The sequence below is a fragment of the Gigantopelta aegis genome, chromosome 3 (assembly GCF_016097555.1).
Source record: "Gigantopelta aegis isolate Gae_Host chromosome 3, Gae_host_genome, whole genome shotgun sequence".
Classification (NCBI taxonomy): domain Eukaryota; kingdom Metazoa; phylum Mollusca; class Gastropoda; order Neomphalida; family Peltospiridae; genus Gigantopelta; species Gigantopelta aegis.
The window spans coordinates 62,237,919-62,264,642 of record NC_054701.1 but is presented as its reverse complement, the minus strand read 5'-3'; the positions used below and the strand labels follow the sequence as shown (position 1 = coordinate 62,264,642).

The following is a 26,724-nucleotide window of genomic DNA, read 5'->3' as shown; positions in this document are numbered from 1 at the left end:
TGAAACTTAAACGTTAAAACCATGATGGCTAGCTGGGCCGGTTAAAAGAAGTTGTCACTGGCCCTTGTTAAATTTAACTAGTCCTCAAATTGCACATTTTTATTATCTAAAACATGCACGCATGTATACAGTGTACATTGCCATTACTCAAAATTGTTACATTGTGTTCATATAACTGGTTGTATAATGCACTGTCTGATCTTTTTAGTGTATCACATTTTTCAAGTTAAGATCTATATCTTCCTAAAATTAAGGATAGTCAGATAAGACTACCTTCGTAAAATTTATAGTTGCCCTTAGCTAATAAGGTCAACTCAGGTGATCATTTTCAACCCTGGGGTAATAAACTGCATATCCCAACTCGATACCTGACATTACTGTTTGTTTTCACTCGTGACCTGTCATTGTCTTTTGTTAGCTTTTGTTAAGTGCAAGACAAACAGTATTGCCCTCCAATTACTGGAGTATCCTCAAAATCTAACCGTGAGATCAAGATACAACTGGCTGTGTCTAGAGTCTGGGGATTTCGCTAATCTCCAGCAGACCCTAGTCTGATACTCTCTCGTTCAGACGGATCCGACTTCTCAAGATCTGTATTTCAGCACAGCACTAAACCTTCGACATCTAATGACCGACACTCTAGGGGTTTTCTTGATGGGATGCAACCCATCTCGTCTCTACAAGCTGTGCACCCTAACAGCCTTAATGTGGCTACACACGTGGACATATAGATCGGACTTCAAATGTTTAGACCTTCGTTTAAAATTTTATGTCGAAATTACTTCTTTTTTTATATTATTAAATAGTCCAATCTTCTCTTCTTTCTCTTATTTATTTTTGGACTGTCCTTCTAAAATGCTCCAATTTATATAAATATTTGACCAGTCAACTCCTTTTTATTTTTGGTTTGTTAACTTTTTATTTTATTTTTTAAATTCTATTAAATTTTTCACTGATTGCTATTTTCAAAATTCTGCCCATTTCCAATTCTACCCACTCCCGCTTCTGTTCCGGACCCAGTCACTGGCTAAGTCAAAGATTGTGCAGGGAGAAATGTGATTGAACCGTCATTAGATATGAGCATGTTAATATCATACCTGTATGTTATGCAATTCAAGTAAAGTTTGTTAAGTTTAACGACACCACTAGAGCACACTAATTTATTAATCATCGGCTATTGGATGTCAAATACACATGTATTTGATAATTCTGGTGTAGTCTTAGAGACGAAACCCGCTACACTTTTTTTCAATTAGTAGCAATGGATCTTTTATATGCAATATCCTACAGACAGGATAGCACATACCAGTTACCACAACCTTTAATATACCAGTTGTGATGCACTGGCTGGAATGAGAAATAGCCCAATGGATCCACTAATGGGGATCGATCGTAGACCGACTGTGCATCAGGCAAGCACTTTACCATCCCCTCCAGCAGACACCAGTGATCAAGTATTTTTCTTCCTTACCCAACTATATTTACAAATTAGGCCTACAATTAAAAAATTTTTTTTTAAATATTAAAAGTTTATACTGGTTTTTTTCCCCTTATTCTACCAGTTGGACTGAATACAGTTAAAAAGACTAGCAAACTAGCAAAATAGATACATACGTTCAAGATTTGTAATTTCTTTGCTGTTTGAAGGTAGTTTTATTGCCTGTAAAGATAAAATTAATGAGGAAACTTAATGAATGAAGAATAACAGAGATTTGACAACTGTTACTGACATACAGAAAATACCTTTTAATTAGAAAACATAGTTTATAATGTATACATCATGTTTGTCACATGCATCTAAAACATGAATTAATTATTAAGTACTTCAGACAGCTTAAATAAATAAAGCTAAACATTATGATTTTAGCTTGAGCTTGAACTTTTTTGTCATGCCCCTATATCCTAGGATTTCAGGCATGTCCATCCCAGGTCTGGTCTCTGACAGGGCCAGTGGCCCGATCCTGGACTATGATTTTAAATGTGTGGGGTTTTTTTTGTTTAAGATTTGAAGAATTATTCACTCAAAATGGTTTCTAAAACATATTTGTATAAATTTCATCAACATAAGTCTCTTATGAAAATAATTTGGTAGAAATTAGAATCATTATTTGTCTAACCTGAGCTATTTCCTGAAATCTAGGGCTCTCCTCGCAACACCGGTGAATTTTAGACACAGCCCTTTGATAATTCTCCATGTATTCCCCATAAACAGGCAGATTTAAAATCTGAAACAAGAAAAATAAAAAACCAAATTGAATTGTGCAGGTGGTTAGTATACATGGTTAATAAAGATTTCTAATTTCTAACAGCCTATTCTGATGGAATTGTTTTCATTTAAATACTTGTGGCAGTGTCAGATGAATTTTACGTGTCATCATTTTTCATTATTTTACACACAAAAAACCCACCCACATTAAACAATACCACAATTGTTTTGTTTCATTTAGGTTTTTTAAGTTGCATTTTTTGTTTCAGGGGGTGGGCGGTGGGGGGGGGGGGGGGGGGGGAGATGGTTGTAGGTGTTAATGTAAGCTTGCACATGTGTGATCCTAAGTAACCTTTAAAAAGCTACTGTTGAAAGCACTGAACATAATTCTCGAGGTAGGCTACATATATTTCCCATAAAATGCATTTTGACCTCCTATAAATTCTAGGACGACATGAAACACATTGCATAGATTTATAAAAAGTTCTAATTTTATATTTTAAAAATGTGCAAGTACAGGCATCGAAATAAGTCGAGAATGGTCGTTCAGGTTACCGGGAGGTTACCACATGTAAGAAAAGTCGAGAAAGGTGTTTCGTTCTCGACAAAAGTTTCAAAAACGGTAGTTTCATTTCTGAATGTAAACCAGGCAATGCATTCCGGACTTCCGCGTTTCATTTTCTTGCAAGGAATTGCATCAATGTTCGTGTGCACTTGTGCAATTGCAAACAATTATAGTCATTCTGCGTTTATGCTGCATCCACTAGATGAATTTACTTCTGTGTTTCGTTTTCTTGTACGACAATGCACCGATGTTCGTGTACTTGTGCAATTGCAAAGCAATTTCAGCAATCCGCATTTATGCAGTGACCACTAGATAAATTTACTTCCAGATTTCGTTAGTCGTACCGATAACAGGAATTCAATTCTAACTTTCATATAGTTTTGATAACCTATAGGTTATCAGGCTATATTTTGTGGTAACCTGTAAATGGGTTACCAGACACAATGCTTATTTCGATGTAATGTAATATGTGTAATATAATGACATAAAAGCTGTGACATCTGAAATATTTTACACTGCCTAACGACGGTCAATAGCTTCAGTATTATACACGTAAACTGATACCAAAATGACCCATATTGTGCTGTTCTAGGTAACCCCACCTTTATTCAGTTCACCGAGTGGTAATACCAGCCTCAGTAGTGTCGTGGTTAAGCCATCAGACATAACGCTGGTAGGTACTGGGTGAACTCGCAGCTAGGTACTGGCTCCCACCCAGAGCGAGTTTTAACGACTCAATAGGTAGGTGTAAAACCACTACACCCTCTTCTCTCTCACTAACCACTAACTTACTATCCTGAACAGACAGCCCAGATAGCTGAGGTGTGTGCCCAGGGCAGCGTGTTTGAACCTAAAATGGATATAAGCATGAAAATAAGTTGAAATGAGTGGTGATGCCCGTCCAAACGTGAGTGGATAAAAAAAAAAAAAATTCCCACTAAAAGCTCAACAGTGCATGTCCTGATTTCCACTTCAGTATTGTTATCTGGGTGAGACTAAGCAATATCCATTAAGTAAACAGAGCTGTTTCCCCGCTTGTTAATGCGACAGCTTGATGGCAATTGATTAGGCTGGTAAACATAAAATGACATGATACAGTAGTGTGATAAAAAAACAAACAAGAAAACCCACCAACAAAAATAAACACAAAATCATCCAGTGTGTACATGTATGTGAAGCATGTAGTCACTGGAATAAGACATGAAGATACTGTTGTAATTCGTATTTCTTTTTTTTACAAATATTATATTAAATTATGGATCTCTAAATCCAAAAGCTGGAGTGTCTGTCCTCCTATAGATGAGGCACTAGATGGAGATTCATAGAATCAACCACTATTTTGCCAAATGCCCATTCGACGCTGCCTTGTTCAAATACATGGTCTTGATCAGTTCCACTTAGTTTCGTGCTTATATCCAATTAAGGTTCAAGCACGCTGTCCTGGGCACACACCTCAGCTGTCTGTCCAGGAAAGTGGGCTAGTTGTTAATTGTCAGTAGTTAGTGAGAGAGAAGACAGTGTAGTGGTCTTACATCTACCCAATGAATCTTTGAAACTTGCTCTGGGTGGGAGCCGGTTCCTGGCTGCGAACCCATTACCTAACAGCCTTATGTCCGATGGCTTAACCATGACACCACCGAGGCCGCCACTGCCAACAGGATTTGCTGTCCAGTGTAAGCCCTTATTTCAGTTTAGATTTAAACTGATTTTCCACCACTGTTATACTATTAATTAAAATCACTAAAACCAACTCAAATTTAAAAAAAAAAAATTGCCAGTGGCTAGGGGAAGTCTCTATTGTTTCTCAAATAGTAAATTATTTTTAAAGAAAGATATTTTTGGATTACTTAAGTTTTGATTGATGAGGTTTTGTTACAGAAAAAACAAATGTCCCAGCTAATAAATCAGCTTTTAAATATTAAAAAAATAATAGTAACGTAAAATAATAAAATAATAACGTACAAGCAATTTGAAAAGCTAATAAATCAGCTTTTAAATATTAAAACAAAATAATAATAAAAATAACGTACAAGCAGTTTGAAAATTTCTCCAATTTTCTGCTCCGTTGCTGCATTGTTGACTATTGGCTTTAGTCCGGTGACAAACTCAACGTGCACCTGGTACAGCTGGTCGATGTTGCTGAAGATCACCTCGATGTCTTCCAGGCGAATCACGGGCTGGGAGCTCCGACTGGACGCTAGCAGTGACCGCTTATACTGGAAAAGTTACAACACAACCACGGTTAAAATAACATTTAAACTCACATCTCATTCTTAACAGAAGTGGCTGCTTAATTCATGAGGGTAGGATTTAACTTGGTATTGCGCTCACCTAAGGGTAGGATTTAACTTGGTATTGCGCTCACCTAAGGGTAGGATTTAACTTGGTATTGCACTCACCTAAGGGTAGGATTTAACTTGGTATTGCGCTCACCTAAGGGTAGGATTTAACTTGGTATTGCGCTCACCTAAGGGTAGGATTTAACTTGGTATTGTTCTCACCTAAGGGTAGGATTTAACTTGGTATTGCGCTCACCTAAGGGTAGGATTTAACTTGGTATTGCGCTCACCTAAGGGTAGGATTTAACTTGGTATTGCGCTCACCTAAGGGTAGGATTTAACTTGGTATTGCGCTCACCTAAGGGTAGGATTTAACTTGGTATTGCGCTCACCTAAGGGTAGGATTTAACTTGGTATTGTTCTCACCTAAGGGTAGGATTTAACTTGGTATTGCGCTCACCTAAGGGTAGGATTTAACTTGGTATTGCGCTCACCTAAGGGTAGGATTTAACTTGGTATTGTTCTCACCTAAGGGTAGGATTTAACTTGGTATTGTTCTCACCTAAGGGTAGGATTTAACTTGGTATTGTTCTCACCTAAGGGTAGGATTTAACTTGGTATTGCGCTCACCTAAGGGTAGGATTTAACTTGGTATTGCGCTCACCTAAGGGTAGGATTTAACTTGGTATTGCGCTCACCTAAGGGTAGGATTTAACTTGGTATTGCGCTCACCTAAGGGTAGGATTTAACTTGGTATTGTTCTCACCTAAGGGTAGGATTTAACTTGGTATTGCGCTCACCTAAGGGTAGGATTTAACTTGGTATTGCGCTCACCTAAGGGTAGGATTTAACTTGGTATTGTTCTCACCTAAGGGTAGGATTTAACTTGGTATTGCGCTCACCTAAGGGTAGGATTTAACTTGGTATTGCGCTCACCTAAGGGTAGGATTTAACTTGGTATTGCGCTCACCTAAGGGTAGGATTTAACTTGGTATTGTTCTCACCTAAGGGTAGGATTTAACTTGGTATTGCGCTCACCTAAGGGTAGGATTTAACTTGGTATTGCGCTCACCTAAGGGTAGGATTTAACTTGGTATTGCTCTCACCTAAGGGTAGGATTTAACTTGGTATTGCTCTCACCTATGGGTAGGATTTAACTTGGTATTGCGCTCACCTATGAGTAGGATTTAACTTGGTATTGCGCTCACCTAAGGGTAGGATTTAACTTGGTATTGCGCTCACCTATGGGTAGGATTTAACTTGGTATTGCGCTCACCTAAGGGTAGGATTTAACTTGGTATTGCGCTCACCTAAGTTGCTTGGGTAATAGGATCGAAATACTTTGGTGGACCCACTGTTCCCCCCCCCCCCCCCATCCCAACCAGAGCTCCTAGTATATCAAAAGCTGTGCTATATGCTGTCCTGTCTATCAAAAAGTACATATAACAGATCCTTTTCTGCTAATCGAAAAAAGAAAGCAGGTTTCCTCTCAAGACCATACATATATGCCAGAATTACCCAATGACTGACATCCAAAAGCCAATAATTAAAGGGACAGACCCTAGTTTTAAAACACAACAGCATATTTTTCACTATTAGAGCCATTTATCATCACGAAAATCAAACATTACTTATATTTTATTGTTTATATTATCCATTTCAGTAGAACCGAAGTGTTTCTGGTTATCCTGGTGTTTCTAATACCAAAAAAACATAAGAGAAAGAAGCATTTTTCATATTTTTATAACGCACATGCATCTGAGAAGTAGCGGTTTATTGATTCAAGTTCTAGTCTATTTTTAAGGATATTTCCCGTTTTAACGTCACAGACTCTTCTTTCACTCTGTTACATAACATTGTCCAAATGAGTTAGAGGTTTGCAAATTAACTAAACTTAGCGTCCATTTTGTTTTTACGTGTTAAAACTAGGGCCTGCACCTTTAATTAATTAGTGTGCTTTAGCAGCTTTGTCAAACAAATCAAATTTTACTGGTACGTTTTACTTTGTTAAACAAAATACAGGTCAATGTGTACTATATTAGCTGAGTTGGGAGTATGTTAACATGGCTTGTTAAGACACGTGACTGCTTAACAGGAGACACATTTCACTGCATATCAAACAAAGATAATCTTTTATTTTATGACACATTTTAAAAACTTTTTTTTTGTATTCAGCCTCAAATATGGTTATACCTATACATTTTATAGCTATATATATATGATGAGTTTATTTTTAAAAAGTTGAAAAACACAAAAGTTTTAACGTACATCCTGTTCAATGAGCATAGATCGCGGATGATATACACTTTAATGTCTTATTACATATATAACTTCTTTTCCTTTTTTACTGACAGGATAGCCATATACCCTATTAGCATTTATTGCTTACTTTACACGCAATTAAATTTAAATACATATAGTATAAAAAATATATATATGAGACCAAAATTACTAAGGTAAAAATACACTTATGCAATATATTTTATGCAACAATGACAAAGCTACTTATATATTCCAGCTTATCATTTGCATGCTTTCTTCTCTTGTATTTAGAGCGTGTCAGCCACAAACAGTGAATGATGAATATTAATGAACTGTAACACAACATTCCTGTTCAGGAGAAATCATGCTGACATCATTAATGTATTCAGAGGACAAAAAGAATGTTCATAAAAGGATCTACATTTTTCCTTGGTTTAATAGTTTTTGTGTATGTGTGTGTGTGCACGTGCCATGAGTGTATATGCTCAACCGTCTTCGGTGGTGTCGTGGTTAAGCCATCGGGCATAGGGCTGGTAGGTACAGGGTTCACAGCCTGGTACCGGCTCCTATCCAGAGTGAGTTTTAACGACTCACTGGGTAGGTGTAAGACCACTAGACCATCTTTTCTCTCACCAACCTGTGTCCTGAACAAGACAGCTCAGAGAGCCCAGGACAGTGTGCTTGAACCTTAATTGCATAAGCTCAGAAATAAATATAAATAAAATGCAGGTTTGTGTGTATAGGGAGTTGTTGTGGAGGGGGAGGTCATTAACTAGATGTTAAAGGTTTATGCTGGTATTATTACCATATTTACATTATCTACATGTCTACTCAAACCTGTTTTAAATAGTTAAGTGGTATATAAAAAAAAGGCCTCATAATGCTGAAAGCTTATTTATGCAGAACTTGATCAACTATATTTCGAATGGCCTCTTAAGACAAGTGGTTGCTTAATACAGGTTTACTGTACTATATTAGCTGAGTTGGAAGTATCTGAAGGCAACCTTTTAAGAGAGGTGACTGTATGCATATTAGGGAACACTTTCAACTGACTTTAAATATCACTAATCAAGATTTCGAAAACAAAATGTTCCCTGCATATAAAGTGGCTAGTTCAAGTCCTTTATGTGGCTTGTTCTGAACATGCATGTCAAAACCTATGACCTGATCTGACCTGCCCTTTATGTGTTATATTTGTTTTACTTAAATATACCGGTTCCGAGTACACAATTGCAATGCACCCGGGGGAAGCTGAACAAAAGAATATCAGCCTCCCCCACCCAAACCCCCAATACTTGCTGCTGGTGATAACTTGTTCTTGGTGACACTAAAGAGGACACGGAGGACTACGCCAACAACATCACGTCAACCAACCCGGAACAACTGCCTTGCCTGCCAGTGTCAACTACACAATTGCACGAGTCTCCCCTGGGTTGTCATGCCACGACCAGAAGCGGTCAGGCCCTTTATAAGGGCCCTATGGGCAACCTAGGGAGACACCCAGCATCATAGAAGTCTATAATTAACGAGCTACTCTCAATTCACTAATATCAAAACCTATATTAGCTCGGCCATTTACCTTTCGACCGACTGTTCAAAATTGTGCCAAATTTCCTCAATCAAAATTGCGCACCCCTTTCTCTTTGGCATTAACGGCTCCATTCAAAATTCCATAGCACCACCACCACCCCCACCCGCCTGCTACCGATTCGATCGGGCTGCTGGTGCTCCCTTGCACCTGCCAGTGCAGGCGGTCCCTCCTCTCCCCTCCCCCTACCTTTCCTGTCATGGACGGAGGAGCTGACCAAGGCTGGCTCTTGTGCCCACGACGGGCGTGTGCTACAACAGCTTGTTCTGAATGTGCACGTAAAACCCTATGACCTGACCTGACTTAAATATCACTTCTCTTACAACTCTTACGATAAATGGTATCTAATGACCACTTATTATGTAGCATTGAATTCTCTTCGTCTTCGACAACATTTGAAGGCCCTGTAACTATTTCGACTTTTTAGCCACATCTTTATTGTTACGGCTATAAATGTACACGTGTCATTAGTCATATGTTTAGTACATTGTATGTAAGGAAGTTGAAATGTCTTGGGAGCTTAACAACTTGACTGAGTAACACAACAACGTCATGTAGATAGATGTAAGTGAGGAAATGAAAGTACTATCTGATTAATAACATCCGAGCCCATTGTTTCACCAACTGATTATAATCAGCTACATGTTTATGATCAATTGTACCGGAAGATGTTCTGTATACCACAAAATGAACTCTTTTTTTTCTACCACACAGGTTATTCCTTTCATTAACATGCTTTTCAGCAGTGTGAATAGGATAGAAGAAAGGGAATATATGTGTAATGGTATCCAAGCAAATTTTAAAGGGACATTCCCAAGTTTACTGTATTGTAAGATGTTTTCGACTAATAAAATATTGCTATGATTAAACTTACATATTAAATATATTTTCTTGTTTAGAATATCAGTGTCTGTATATTCAATGTGTTTCTGATCATCTTAACATCTGTAAGAAGCCCAAATTGGATTTTGTTTTCAAATAATTTAGTATGTACGAAAAAAAACATTTTACGAAATAAAATGAAATTTAACCTAGTACAAATATTAGAACGATCAGAAACACGTTTAATATACAGCCACTAATATGTTATGCAGAAAAATATATTTGGTATGTAATTACAATCGTTAAAAAGTCTCTGTTAGTCGACAACATCTTAAAAATTGCAGCAAACTCAGGAATATCCCTTTAAACTATGGCTATTTGGTGTCTAATGTATCGTTATTTTTGACAGTTGAGGCCTAATTCACAAAGCTCTCTTAGGCTCTGCTAGACAACAAAGTATCCTCTTTGCAAGTCTTTTAGCATTGCACTGCGAGAGTTTAGTGAATTAGACCCTAGATTAAGGCCTAGATAATCATTCAGAAAAGCTGCTGTCACCTAAAAGGTTACTCCTACCATAAAATAGCGCTTTCCCCATAGACAGGAAAGCATATACCACAGCCTTTGATGTATCAGTCGTAGAGCACTGGTTTGCACAGAAAAGATAGAGGTTGATTTACCCTATGACCCATCACATCTCAGGAAAGCACTCTACCACTGAACAACATCCTGTCCTATCTAGCGAGACCAGTACAGTCCGTATCATGTTACTACAGTGTATGACCAGTACAGTCCATATCATGTTACTACAGTGTATGACCAGTACAGTCCATATCATGTTACTATACAGTGTATGACCAGTATACAGTCCATATCATGTTACTATACAGTGTATGACCAGTATACAGTCCGTATCATGTTACTATACAGTGTATGACCAGTATACAGTCCGTATCATGTTACTATACAGTGTATGACCAGTATACAGTCCGTATCATGTTACTATACAGTGTATGACCAGTATACAGTCCATATCATGTTACTACAGTGTATGACCAGTACAGTCCATATCATGTTACTACAGTGTATGACCAGTACAGTCCATATCATGTTACTATACAGTGTATGACCAGTACAGTCCATATCATGTTACTATACAGTGTATGACCAGTACAGTCCATATCATGTTACTACAGTGTATGACCAGTACAGTCCATATCATGTTACTATACAGTGTATGACCAGTATACAGTCCATATCATGTTACTATACAGTGTATGACCAGTAGTCCATATCATGTTACTACAGTGTATGACCAGTACAGTCCATATCATGTTACTACAGTGTATGACCAGTACAGTCCATATCATGTTACTATACAGTGTATGACCAGTATACAGTCCATATCATGTTACTACAGTGTATGACCAGTACAGTCCATATCATGTTACTATACAGTGTATGACCAGTATACAGTCCATATCATGTTACTATACAGTGTGTGTTTTTACCAGTTTACAGTGAGGATAAACTTCTGCTGGTAAAAGTGTGCAAACAGGGCACTTGAAGGATGCAAGGATGCTAGGGACTTTCTTCACGAAGGACCTTCCACCATGTTGTTATCAACTTATTCACATCTATGGTGTAAGGTCCCAGTGGGGAAATTTTACAGGTACAGCTAAGGGAAACACTACACAAAACTTTGTGAAATTGGATCTACTAATAATGGATCAAGTTCATAACCCGTCACACACCAGACACTTCTCTGACATATATATCCCGCTTCACTTTTCAAAGGATGCTTGAGTAACCATTACAGGCCTCTTAAACATTGCAAGAATGATAATAACTGTTTCATTTGCACAAGTTTAGTTTTGCATAACCCATTTTCCGTTCACGCATTGAATTTAGGACATCATGTACATGTACATGGTCATGACAGGTTATGCAAAAATGAAATGGGTTATCTGGTTTGGTTTTGCATAACGATAAAAGGTTTATGCCAATTTTCCATTCCCAGAGGAAAGAAAGAAAGAAAGAAATGTTTTATTTAACGACGCACTTAACACATTTTATTTACGGTTATATGGCGTCAGACATATGGTTAAGGACCACACAGATTTTGAGAGGAAACCCGCTGTCGCCACTACATGGGCTATTCTTTCCGATCAGCAGCAAGGGATCTTTTATTTGCGCTTCCCACAGGCAGGATAGCACAAACCATGGCCTTTGTTGAACCAGTTATGGATCACTGGTCGGTGCAAGTGGTTTACACCTACCCATTGAGCCTTGCGGAGCACTCACTCAGGGTTTGGAGTTGGTATCTGGATTAAAAATTCCATGCCTCATCTGGGATTCGAACCCAGTACCTACCAGCCTGTAAACAGATGGCCTAACCACGACGCCACCAAGGCCAGTAATTCCCAGAGGACTGCATTCACCAGTTTGCTTTAGTAGCTTAGTAGTTTAGTCATTGCCTTTGAGGCTGCTTGAAAACTGGGTAGATTCCATAACTTACATTTCATTCATTTCAAATTATTTTCGTGCTTATATCCAATTAAGGTTCAAGCACACTGTCCTGGGCACACACCTCAGCTATCTGGGCTGTCTATCCATGACAGAGTGTTAGTTGTTAGTAGTTAGTGAGAAAGAAGAGGGTGTAGTGGTCTTACACCTACCCATTGAGTCGTTAAAACTCTGGTTGGAAGCCGGTACCAGGCTGCGAACCCTGTACACACCAGCCTTATGTCCGATGGCTTAACCACGACAACACCAAGACTGGTCCATAACTTACAACTTACTTCCAACAAGTAATGAGTTTTAATAAAGGCTCAGTGGGGAAATGTAAGGTTGCAAATTATTTCTATCTCACTGGACCCCGTTTTACGAAGTGATCTTAGCACTAAGATCACCGTAAGTGCATTAGGTACACGTAGCTATGCAGTTAAGGTGATCTCAATAATAAAATAGCTTTGTAAAACGGGTCCCTGGTCGTTAACAACTAACCATTAACCCTTGCATTTCCAAGGCCCATGGTTATAAAAGTATATAAAGAGAGCTACTTTGGTTTGTTTAATGACACCACTATAAAGCACATTGATTTATTTATCATCGGCTGTTGGATGTCAAAAATGTGGTAATTTTGACATATAGTCTTCAAGAGGAAATCCGCTACATTTTTCCATTAATAGCACGGGATCTTTTATATGCACCATCCCACAGACAGGATAGCACATACCATGGGCCTTTGCTATATCAGTCGTGGTGCACTGGCTGGAACGAGAAATAGTCCAATGGGCCCACTGACAGGGATCGACTCAAGACCGACCGCGCATCAAGCGAGCGCTTTATCACTGGGCTACATCCCACCCCATAAAATAGTATAGAGTTAAATCTTTAATGATGTCATATGTATGCTATTTCTGTGCATTGCCAGGATGTTAAAGTCTCAAGATATTGCTTGAGAGGTGAGTCCAGCTAGACTTCTAAAAGTTTTATAAGCACGGAGCCACTATTCCTTTCATAAATAGAGGGGTACATCCTGATTGTTGAACAAACACCATGCATGTTAGCCAAGCCAACAGTTGAAGAAATGCAACGTACTTAACTACTGCCAAGATAAAAGCCTGGCTTTTTAAATTGCTTCCTTTGTGATTTAAGTTCACACGAAAAAGGAAGTTCTTTCTTGAAATACAATCTATACTTGACAAGGAAGTAGAATGTATTGAAAGTTATATACAGTGATAAACACTGGGCATTTTTATTTGACATTAGATGACATTCAAAAACTGGAAAAACAGAGAGAAAAAAAGAGAAGAAACAAGTGATAAATGCTCCGTGTAATTATTTGTAAAGATATGCCAACATCACAGACACAAAATTGGAAGCTGGCATTTCAAACAGATCTGGTAGATAAAAAGGCTACTGTCTGGACTGGTTACCAACCCCATTTTATTAAACAGTTGTAGCTACTATCATTGATACCATTGATACCTTTAGTGATTTAGGACTGACTTTACCACGGGGTTAAAATTTACAAACAAAAGATAAAACAATTTTAATGTAATTGTAAATCCCATCTCATTAAAATCAAGATCTTATAATTATGGTAAAAATCTTTTGTGAAAAGCAGATTTGTAAGATGTTATATTTATGGTAAAAATATTTTGTGAAAAGCAGCTTTGTAAGATCTTATAATTATGGTAAAAATATTTTGTGAAAAGCAGCTTTGTAAGATCTTATAATTATGGTAAAAATCTTTTGTGAAAAGCAGCTTTGTAAGATCTTATAATTATGGTAAAAATCTTTTGTGAAAAGCAGATTTGTAAGATGTTATATTTATGGTAAAAATATTTTGTGAAAAGCAGCTTTGTAAGATCTTATAATTATGGTAACAATATTTTGTGAAAAGCAGATTTGTAAAAGAAGATCACATGAAAAGACCCCTTGCTTTTTGTGAATAATAAAAAAAAAATAATAATAATAAAAGAAGTCTAAACACTAATATCACTATATAGATCGATGAATTAAAAAATATATAGTTGAATTCGGTTGAGGGTGGATGCGGATGGCAATTTTCCTGAAACCTGTTGCTGCCATAAAGATATTTTGGTGGTTGAGTACTAAGATTGGACCAATTTTGGCCTTAATGAGTTTTGAAAACACACTCATCAATAGTGCATGCCCCTAATACTTATGTAGTAAAACAAATCTTACAGTTAGGAGAAGTTCCAGATCCTCCAGGTACGACTCCTCGCTGTCGAGGACTCCGGCAACCAGAACCTGTCGCAGCTTCAACATCTTCCCTTGCGGAGACTCGGCCGCCACGCCATCCACCTGGTAGCAAAAGAAAGGAATGTTTCTTTAACGATATCTCAATATGATGGACTCAGTTCCCCACCCCCAGGGCTTTAGACTTTCCCCATCCCCAGGGCCCCATTCCACAAAGCGATATTATCCCTAAGATCACCTGAAGTGCATAGCTACCTTATGTACTAAGGTGATCTTAGTGCTAAGATCACTTTGTAGAATGGGGCCCTGGGCTTTAGACTGCACCAAAGTCGAAACAATAAATGCTGCGCCTAAAATACGTATACCCAAAATAATTACGCCCAAATTAAGTACAAACATGGTGACCTCAAAAATATTTCACCTCAAAACCACTGAAATGTTAAGTTTAATTGGATTAAAATAATTTAAAATGCATGTCTGAACTCTACAGCAGAGCTCTGTTAATGACAGTACTGAACTAAAACGACCTTCCTGCACTCAGAAAAGACAAAAGTCCCTGTTGTGCCCAAATCAGTGAGATCTAAAGCCCTTCACCCCCTCCTGGAGTCCAATCCTAACCCTTAAAGAAAAATATTAACATTCCTAACCTATATAAATTATTAATATAATATAATTTCGGCGCAAATTTAAATGGGCTTGTCTAAAATTAATAATAATTATTAAACAATATTCATTAAGCCCATGGGAGGTTAAGAGGAAAGGGGCTGCCAATCAATTTTAAACATTGGTGTGACCAGGTGAGGGTCGGGAGGCTGGCCCTACACAAAACCTAAGGCCGAACCGCCTACGCCTGTAGCCCCAAAGAATACCCTAACTCCTGGTATCCCATCACCCCCATCCCCCACCGTGTCCAACTGCAGTTCAAGTCCAATCTTAGCACCCTACTAGTTGTTTAGGAAGTTATTATAACTTCCTAAACTGGCGTCACTCTTCAAGTGACGCCAGTTTAGGAAGTTTATAAGATGCCGATGACTGGTACATCAAAGGCTGTGATATGTCCCATCTGTGGGAAAGTTAACATAAAAGATCATTTGCTGCTTTTTCAGTAGCCTGTGTGGTGCTTGTGTGTTTCCTCTGTCTCCACCAAGCATCAAAATAATCATAAAATACCAAACAGCTGAAGTTTAAAATGTGCTGAGGTGTTGTTAGTTAAACAAACTGGGCTGAACTGAAGAAGCCAAGTCATAAACAGACTTTGTAATTTTGACACCTATTCCTTTCTTTTCCTCGCAGCACATTTTAAACTATGACTATAAATATAATTTGGTGCCTAATCGGGGCCTGCTCTGGGTGAGCAAAACATTTCGCCAAATTGTCTATTAAACTTCAAAAATTGCAAAAATCGACAGTTATTTTATTAAAAAAATTCAATTATTACATAAAATTATTTTGCCAAATTGTCTTTTAAACTTCAAAAATTGCAGAAGTCAACAGTTATTTTATAAAAAATGTCAATTATTACATGAAATTATTTCGCCAAATTAAAATAAAATCCTGCCAACTGCTTTTAAACTTTGCAATTGGCGAACTTGGCTACTGCCAGAGCTAGCCCTCTTAATATATAAGATAACTGACATTTGGCCTAGAGTGCATGGAAACCTGCTTTTGCCACATAGGCTATTCCTACCAAGCAAAACAGGCAGTAAGGTCTCTTTCCCATAGACACACCACTGTCTTTAAATTAATGTACTAGTTACGAAGCACTCGATGGGATGGGGAAAACCTTTGTACATGAGGTTGAGTCCTGTTGATGTCATATCACATCATTGGCACTTGTCTAACACCCACAGAGATACACCCCACCCCACAATGTAAATTGTTTCTATTTGATATTTATACATTATTCAGTCAAACTTGCATGTCTATTTTTTTTTTTTTAATTTAAAGCACACATTTTAGTTTAAAATGAAACAATATTCTGAAATTATATCTTTATCAAACAAAGACAGAGCTACTGCAATAGGAAAAACAAAACATAAAACTAGGGAATTTCTTTTGTTACTATTTTTTTCAAATCAAAATATGAATACATTTAAACATTTACATTAAAATGCATATTTAGTCACATATACATGTAGATTAGTCACATATAGATAAGGAATCAAGAAGAAAAACCCACACATTTTGTTTCTATTCCTGATGTTATAAAAACTAAGATTACTTTAAATTGTTTTTAAAATTTAAAACTTTCTTTTCACATGACATAATCAAGTCAAACAGAAAGGAAGTAACAAGAATAGGGAAAACATCAGCATTATTTCCTTTGTGACCCAAACAAGGACGTATTTAAAAGTTTAATTTAAAACATAATAATTGGTTAGATCAATGATAAAAATAAGTTGGAAAATTTTAAACACTTCAAAATCATGTGAGAGACATGACCAATGAAAAATGTGTCAGACCTATTTTTAACCGAGTGAACATCCAGCCCCTAAAATCTCTCTTTTGTTCGGTGTCAGCCGATTTAAAATAAGGAAGTGGGAAACTACCATACCAGGTAACTGGATCTGGGTGGAGGAAAGATCGGTGTTTTCATAATTACATGCTTCGTGCGATGTATTAAACTCAGACCACGAACATAGCACACTCACTGTCATGACCAAAAGAAATTTAAAAAGTTAAGAACCCTTTGAAAAATAAACTGTACATTTACCCAGTAATCAAAATTTTAAAATCTTGACAGGATACCGTAAATACCTGAATTACATCCTGTTAAGTTATATATACAGCTTAAAATCAATACCTTTTTAAACTATACACTGTTTATAAAATTTGATTTTTGACAGTATGGAAATACTGGCCACTAAAAATAACAGATCTGATTGGCTAAACCATTAAAAGTTTGTTTTTGTTTAACTAAGAGCAATTTATAATAATCATCAGCTAGTGGATGTCAAACAAATCCTGAATTTTGTCTTAGAGAGAAACCCGCTACATTTTTCCCCAGTGAGATCTTTTATATGCACCATCCCACAACAGGACAGCACATAGAATGGCCTTTAATATACCAGTTATGGAGCATTGGCTGGAATAAAAAATAGCTTGAAACCAAACAAAGAACTTTAGAACTTCCTAATGCCTTTTTTAAAATTTAAAAGTTAACTTTTAAAAATGAACAAATAGCTGTATGAATCTATTTTACTGTATACATTGTATTCCCAATAACAAGTAACTTTTGCTTTAACAATCATCACAAAGTGTCTTAGAAAATTTATGCCAAACAAACATTATTCCAAGGAGCCGTATACATGTATGTTCAAGTCAAACAAATATATACAGCTTAAAATCAATACCTATATTTTTAAATGCCCTTAAGAACTGTCTGTCCTCTGGGTGGTGCAGTGCCGGTACTGGGCTGCTCGCTCTGGGTTGGAGCCCTGGGCTGCGAACCCTGTACCTACCAGCCTGTAGTCCGATGGCACCACCACCATATTATAAAGTCAACCTATAAATATCTTTGCAAAATAATATACCTCATCACATGATTCGCTGCTCACATTCTCGTCGTCCCCACTGCTGAGGTGGGGAGACCCCCTGAAACCACCCTGTAGAGGTGGGGAAACCCTGCGGATCCTCTCCAGGGAGTCCTGGTCCCCCTGGGACTCTGCCGACACATTGTGATGCGATTCGGAAGGCAGGTGTTGGAGTTCGCTTGCTGGGATGAACACAATATCGGAGGCCAGAGCTGTGAAAAAAACAGATATATAATTTAGGCACAAGACTACAGTTACATGTACATGCATTTAAAAATCTTCAGTTGAAATTTATGCATACCAGCTTCTGAATGAATGAATTAGGTCACAACTTTCAGTCCATAACCATGACAGTCATAATGGTCTTGGTAAAAAGGTGTACACGATTGTGGAATAAATCTTCTCAACAGATTTTTTTGGGGGGGGGGGGGGGGGGGTCGTGTTCCATCCAATGACCAGTGACTTTATTATCTTAATTTTTGTGGTTGAAAACGAAATATCAAGATGGACAATCATTGAATTAGACTGGACTGATGGAAGGATGAATGGATGGATGAATGGATGGATGGATGGATGAATGGATAAGGTGCCTGAATACATGAATGAATGGATATACTGACGGATGAATGAACAGGGTGCAAAGGTACACAATGGCTGGCTGGATAGAGGGATGGAGGAATGGAGGGATGGGTTTGGGTTTGGGTTTGGGTTTGGGTTTGGGTTTGGATTAGGGTTAGTGAATGGATGGATGGATGGATGGATGGATGGAGGTATGGATGGATGGATGGATGGACAAGCTCGTTTGCAGGAGCCATCAATCTGTCAATTGACCAATGGATGAATGGCTAGAAACAGGAAGAGATGTAATGGATACTAATAGATAAAATTTACAATGATATGCAATTTCCCTTCCCGGTCAACCGCTTACTGAGGAATATATATCCTGGTGATAACGAAAAAAAGTTGATCCAGAGTTTGACAAACATACCTCACACTAAAAGGTTACTTTAAACTTTGTTGCTCATAGAGTGCGACAAAAATATCTCATACTAATAGGTTACAGTAAACCATGCAGGATGAATGGATAGATTGATGGATGAATGAATAGGTGCAAGAGTACACAATGAATGGATGGATAGATGGATGGATGGATGGATGGATGGATGGATAAGGTCCCGAATAGATAAATGAATGAATAGATTGATGGATGAATTAATAAATAGGGTGCAAGAGTACACAATGGATGAATGGACGGATGGACGGACGGGCGGATGGATGGATGAATAGATCGATGAATGGATGGAATGGAATGGAAAGGATGGATGGATGGATAGATGGATGGAGAATGGATGGATGGATGGATGGATGGATGGATGGATGGATGGATGGATGGATGGATGGATGGATGGATGGATGGATGGACAAGCTTGTTGACAGGATCCATCAATCAGTCAAATGACCAATGGATGCATGGCTAGAAACATGAAGAGATGTGCTGATAAATGGATACTAATAGATTTACAATGATATGCAATTTCCCTTCCTGGTCAACCGCTTACTGAGGAAATGAAAGTGCAACTTCGATACCACACAAAGTCTAATAATTTGTTTTAAAAATGCTCATCCGATATGAACTGCCTAAAGGATTATATATCCTGGTGATAATGAAAAAAAGTTGATCCAGAGTTTGACAAACATACCTCACACTAAAAGGTTACTTTTAAACTTTGTTGCTCATAGAGTACGACAAAAATATCTCTTACTAATAGGTTACAGTAATCCCTGCAGGACACACAAATGTGTGTGTGTGTGTGTGTGTGTGTGTGTGTGTGTGTGTGTGTGCACGCGCGCGCATGTCTGTGTGTGTGTATGTGTGTTTGTGTCTGTATGTGTCTGTGTCTGTGTGTGTGTGCGTATCTGTGTGTATTTGTGTATGTGTGTGTATGTGTGTGTAAATGTGTGTGTGTGTCTGTTTGTCTGTCTGTCTGTGTGTGCGTGTGCGTGTGAGTGTACGTGTGTGTGTGCTCAAGTGCAACGTGACCTGGGGAAATCCTATTTTTTAAACAAAGCATTCCCCGGGGTTTCAGGAACTTGTGACTCACAAGGCCATGCACACACACCACCATGGTGTGTTTTAGTTTTGTTAGGTTCCAGAAATAGAGAGTCAGGTGACTTACAGATGCTGAATTAAAAGTCTGGTTACTATCACGCTCAATTACTGTACACCTATTTTACCCTAGGATCTGGCAATTTTAAACTTATAATAAAGCTTTCACACCACCATTCCCCATTACCTGTATGGACTGGATATAGCCCAGTTGTAAAGTGCTCACTTGATGTATGATTGGATTACCATCGATCTCCATGCATCAGGCTATTTCTTTCATGTAAACTTATTTTTGTACTTATATCCAATTAAGGTTCAAGCATACTGTCCTGGGCACATACCTCAGCTATCTGGGCTGTCTGTCCATGACAGTGGGTTAGTTGTTAGTTGTTAGTGAGAGAGAAGACAGTGTAATAGTCTTACACCTATCCATTGAGTCGTTAAAACTCGTTCTGGGTGGAAACCAACACTGGGTGGCAAAGCCAGTACCTACCAGCCTTATGTCTGATGGCGTAACAATGACATCACCAAGACTGGTGGCTATTTCTTATTCTAGCTCCACAACTGATGTACTATCCTGTCTGTGGGATAGTGCATATAAAAATCTCTTGCTGCTGATTAAAAAGAGTAGCCCATGGATCGAATGGTGGCAGCGGGTTTATCTGTGTTGTCCTTAAAATGGGAAGCTAATGTAAAATGTGTACCGATGTTAATTAGATATTGTTCTTTCCTTCCCAAATGGCATGGGTATGGAACTCTGGAGACTCCTCTGTTTAGGACATTAAATCCAAAGTTTGGGTGAAGTCACCAGTTGAGATTATAGCAAGATAAGAGTGAAAGTAATACCAGCCAGGTGTCCAAGAGAGAGAATGGAATGACCAGCAGAATGAACAAAAGGGATGAAGGAAGGAAATGTTTGACGCACATTTTATTTACGGTTATATGGTGTCGGACATATGGTTATAGACCACACAGATATTGAGAGAGAGGAAATAGGCTGTCGCCAATTCATGGGCTACTCTTTTCGAGAGAATGATACCATCAGGGAGAGAGGGTGTGAGTGTCCCTAGCTGTGCTCCTTCCATATTAGTACATGTATATTTAATAAATACATCTGAACTGAATGCAAGTGTAAATTATATATCTATAACATCAAACGAACCAGCCACATAGATTACCACTTGGCTACATTAACCATATGTATCAGAGCTCACCCTGTATATTGCCAAATTAGCCAATTTGTATACAAAATGGCTACAAAATTTAGACTTTGGCTAATAAAATATTCCTCAAATTAACCACAATTTAATGATTTTCAAAGAAATACTTTACATTTCTGAAAATTGGCTAAACGTCAATTTGTTCCAGTGTGAGGCCTGTGTATGACACGATATTTATCAAATATGCTGAACGCATTGTTAAATTAAACATTTCTTTCTTTCTTTTACAACTTGTGAAGGTTTATAGCTGCAATCTTGAGTATATAGTCATACGGTCATTATCTCGATTTGTTATTCAAACAGCTGAGGGTATCTCGATGTTGAGAAATGGTCTCATGACATAATTGTCAACAACGACTATTATGCTTATCTTGAGCTGTTTGATTTGGATTAACAACATTTAACTGTACTTAATACATACCCATAGGAACCAAGAGGGAAGGCTGAGGTACAGAGGGCCTTTTCACTTAAAGACCAAAATGTATGTTTGGGTCCTCCCCACCCTACTCTATATAAATAAAGATAAAAATCGGGCTTGTGCCCCAACTAAAGATTGTGCCCCTCCAATAGAGAATATGTTCTCTCCCCCCCCCCCCCCCCCCCCCACCCCCCACACACACACACACTTTAGATATCATCAGGGGTGCAGAAAGTACTCGCCTGCTCGCCAAATGCAAGTACAATTCTGACGGGTGAATTAAAAAATGCAACTATCAGTCCGACGGGTGATCTGTCTTTTTTCTGACTGACTGTAAATTTATTTATTTATGTATTTATTTTAATTTTATTTTTTACATTGAATCCGCAACTCTGCATCAGCCATGCCAAAATTCCAAACTATTCAAACAAACAGTTCAGACAATAATATATTGTACTATAGGCTGGCAGGCTTGCGGACTAGTAGAAAGTTTGGCGGGCTAGTAAATTTTAGTTGGCTCTGGTCCGGCGGGCTAGTGAAATATTTTCCATTTCTGCTTTTTTTTTTTTTTTTTTTTTTTTTTAGATCAGTTCACATGACTGTAATATAAAGTCTTTTCTAGCTAGACAAAAAAAAGAGGCACTTTTAAACTAAAAAGGACCCTTATTATTATTATTATTTGAAATTTTTTTTCTGTGGGTAACAGGCCCCCCTCTCACCTGCAATCACTCTAACTAGGTACTAGTATAGCTCTGATAGATAATGAAACTTTATTACTGCTACCAATAACCTGGATTGGAGGAAGCAGGTTTCTATTCTATAAATTTAAACTGTCTGACATCTAGTGCACGTAACTGCAGACTAAACAATGTTCAGACGTGCCATACAACACCAGAATATAAATATTATTAAAACATTATTAAAAATTAAGTAAAAAAAAACCCTATTAAAATATCATTTATGTAAAGAAAAGTCAACAACACATACATTGTATAGCATAATACACATACCTTGCAATCGAGTCATTGTTTATCAAATGTAAGTCAATAATATTTCACAAGCTATATACAAACTGATGTGTTACTGTACACACAGGAAATTAGCTGACTTGAGAAGAAATAACTCGTTATTAATTGCGGAAGTCGAATGCAAAGAAAACCACTACAGCAGTGGTCATTGACTAACGAAGTCAGCAACATGTTCTTTCTTACAACTGAAGCCCACGCATTCCCAGCAGATTCCAATCTAACTTTGGCTTAATACTTACAAGTGCAACCCACGGCCGGAAACAACAAAATATATCAGTTTCCGACAGTTTTATTGTATATACAAATAAGATTCACTTTTTCACAATGAGATGAAATGTCATTTGAGAAATGTCGTTAATTAGATAGACCCAATACATATCAAAATGACACTGGCATGATTAAAATGTTCAACAACACCTAAGCATAAAAAACCCTCCACCACAGGTCACAGGTTTCAGGCATTTAAAGAACTAAACATTTATCATGAACAGCAATACAAAATCTTATTTTTTCTTAATTGAAGACAGTGAAAATAAACAGGATGGGAGAGGATCTACTTGGAAGGAATTATTATTACGCTATATATTTATATTATAAATTGTTAAAGCAAATGAAATTAATATAATTAAAAAACAAATGCTGAAAAAGATTAAGAAGTGAATTCTTGGTAACACCATATCTTATTCCACCCCCCCCCCCCCCCCCCACCCCCAAGCAAATAATGTAGTTGTTATTTTATTGACTATATAGTGAAAATCAATAGGGGTTTTACATGTCCAGTTTTTGTCCTAAGCCACGGCTTGACCCAAGAGACACAAATATTTGTGTACAATACACTCAGTCAGCTTTAACTACAGTAAAGTGATCAGAATACTGACATTTAAATGGCCGTGCCTATAACAGATTATGAATTCCCACTGCATTACCCCACTTTTATATGACAGACTAAGTAATATATCAACATTACGGCTGAAGTACACAGAATGATATACATGTCTGTTATATGCATGTGGTAAATACAATTTATCGGGTTACACCTGTTACCACTAGTAGCAGGCTGGGAGGCAATTTACTGTAACACTTTGTTTTGCATTTACCAGTAATCAATACATATATATCTAACCTAACAGGAGGTCACCTGTGTGTCATAAATGTTACTTATTATACTAGTCGTTTTTAATTCATAAAATATTTTTCTCTTTCTCTTTTTTTTCTTCTGTTTTTCAAAATAAAGGTCAGGCCAGGAAAAAAAAAGTCAGTCTCTGATCAGACCAAAGTTCCAGAATTGATGAGACGATGCACCTTTTTTTCCCCTTTTTCAAAAAGAAAAGAAAAAAAGCATGGATTGCACAAGAAAGGAGGGTATATTTAGGAGGGTTTTTCTTTTTTTTACATCTTCCTCATCTGCTTTGGTCCATCCTCAATGGTCATGGTGCCCCCTCCTTTGCCTTGGTACCCTAAACTTTTCCTAAACAGTAGCACGGGGGGTTCTGTACAACCCACAGGTTACTCCTACAAAAATTGACGTCATACTGTGGGAAATTAAACAAAAACATATTGATGTGTATGGTCAAAATCGACACACGCTCTGACCAGAGACCAAAAATTTATTTGGCTCGGCCTTACTGTAAATGACCAATGCAATATCTAAGTGGGCAGTGGAAATCTAGCTCAGTAAGTAGAGCACTCGCTTGAGGTGCTTGCGTCGTAGGATCAAACCACCTGAGTGGACCCATTCTCTGGGCTTTTTTCCATCCCAACCAGTGTACTACGACTGGTAAATCAAATATCATGGCATATGCTGTCCTGCCTGTTGGCTGCTAATGGAAAACTGTAGAGGGGTTCTTCTAAGACTACAAGTTTAAAAAAACCCAATATATGACTAATAAATTAATTGGTCTAGAGTATATTTGTTGAACAAAACCAACTTTAACTTTTTTTTAATACACTATTATTTAATAGCCATCAGCCTTGTCATTTGTATGATGGACTGATGTTACTGATGCCTCTCTGTCTGGTCATCTGTCCATCCATGTCTGTCTCCTGACTAGCCTTCTGTCCATCCATCCATTCATCTATTCATCCATACACATCTTCCCCAATCAATTCATACATAGATTTCATACACACTACCACAAAATTAATCCACTTTCACCCATCCACCCACCAATAGACCCAAATCCCATCCATCCATCCACCTTACTAAAACCCATACATCCATCCAAATCCCATCCTCCCATCCATCCATCCACCTTAAAAAAACCCCACCCCATCCACCCATCCAACCATCCTTTCATTTGTATAACAACTATGTATCTAGAGTAACAAACTAACAAATATAAAAATTCAAAACTGCTTACCAGAAACTGACAGAACCATATGTACAGGATTTTATAGCCTTCAAAGAAACCAATAATCAGCAATAACTGCCCTTGATGATCACAACTCAACCGTATGATGTTAAAACTGACAATAACTGCACCAAGTAACGGAAAACACACACTGTCATATAGATACCACAAAAACAAATTGCTGGACAATGTGAAATTATCACCAGTATTAAAGTAAGTAAAGTATATATATGAAACTAAATATCTGTGAGGAAGCCGAAAAGGAAACTGACCAGGTTCTAATTTGTTTTTTATTTGTCAGACTGGAGAGAGAGAGAAACCACTCCTTCTCGGATGTTGGTCTCCTAATTAACTGTGTGACCAGTAAAGACAAGATGTCAGCCATCAGAAAACACAGACATGTGCTCCCATACACTGAAGACGTGGACAGTTTCTTACATCAATGGATCTATAAATTTTGCTGTCAACTGAAAACACATAGCCGCTTCCTTGACTTTTGTGGGCAAAAGGGTGTAGCTTTCTTGCGAGTTCACACAAATACATTTAGAATTGGTTGATCACACATGAACGGAAAAAAACAAGAAATGGCAAGTTCTGTGTGTATGTGTGTGTGTGGAATGGGTGTTTTTTTTTCACTATGTGTTATTGTTGGCCGGTTTACACACGAGGAGGTGATCGGTACATACAATGTAGAAGTTATTTCACTCCCCCTATAGAACACTTCAATTCAATCTTATTTTGACCTTTCTCTTGTGTAAACACATGATTTATAGGAATTGGGTGGCCACACCTTGTTGACAAAGCAGCGAGGTACAGGAAAGTATATTGTACAATTTGTTGGTGCACAAATTGTCTCTTTGGTGTTAGGAGTTAGTAAATCAGAAATGTCATTGTAAACCATACAGCATAACAAGTTGCATTCATAGAGGCTGTCCGATTGATTTACCAATATGCATGCATAGCTATAAAAGCAATTACAGACATGTATGTTCGTACGCACATACATTAACACACGGTCTGTCTCTTTTTCTCCCTTTTCATCCACACACATCTCCCTCCCCTAACCACCTCCCTCCCTCCCTCCCTCCCTCCCTCTCTCTCTCTCTCTCTCTCTCTCTCTCTCTCTCTCTCTCTCTCTCTCTCTCTCTCTCTCTCTCTCTCTCTCTCTCTCTCTCTCTCTCTCTCTCTCTCTCTCTCTCTCTCTCTCTCTCTCTCTCTCTCTCTCTCTCTCTCTCTCTGACTTCATTTTTGGTTAAATATGCAAAAATAATCATTAATGACCCCATCTCCTACCAAAATCTTTGGAAACAAAAGCTACACCCCTCTTTTTTCAGTTCCATTAAAAGAGGCATAATTCTTCACACACGTACACACACACACACAGACACAGACACACATGCAGACACACCAAACAAAACCAAACTGAACCAAATCCATTATGTATCTGGGTTAAGCATGTAGCCTGTAGGTACACCACATTGTGGAGGCACCATAGTTACAATAATCCAATATTTATTTTATATCATGACAGGTATATTGCATGCAGCAACATGTACATGTCTATCACATACATGCTGACATGTTTTTTGAACAAACAAGTTAATGTACTGTAATAGT

General features: G+C 37.8%; 1 protein-coding gene across 3 annotated transcripts in view; it reads right to left on the bottom strand.

Moving 5' to 3' along the window:
• The window catches only part of LOC121368391, a 74,606-nt gene that overhangs the window by 12,849 nt on the left and 35,033 nt on the right, over positions 1-26,724 (bottom strand). For all 3 annotated transcript variants that reach the window (XM_041493090.1, XM_041493089.1, XM_041493091.1), the window contains exons 3-7: positions 17,984-18,195; positions 14,436-14,555; positions 4,802-4,987; positions 2,118-2,225; positions 1,615-1,660 (exon numbers count right to left, since the gene is read on the bottom strand). In XM_041493090.1, the coding sequence (XP_041349024.1) occupies positions 1,615-1,660; positions 2,118-2,225; positions 4,802-4,987; positions 14,436-14,555; positions 17,984-18,195 (672 nt within the window). The remainder of the gene's footprint in view (positions 1-1,614; positions 1,661-2,117; positions 2,226-4,801; positions 4,988-14,435; positions 14,556-17,983; positions 18,196-26,724) is intronic.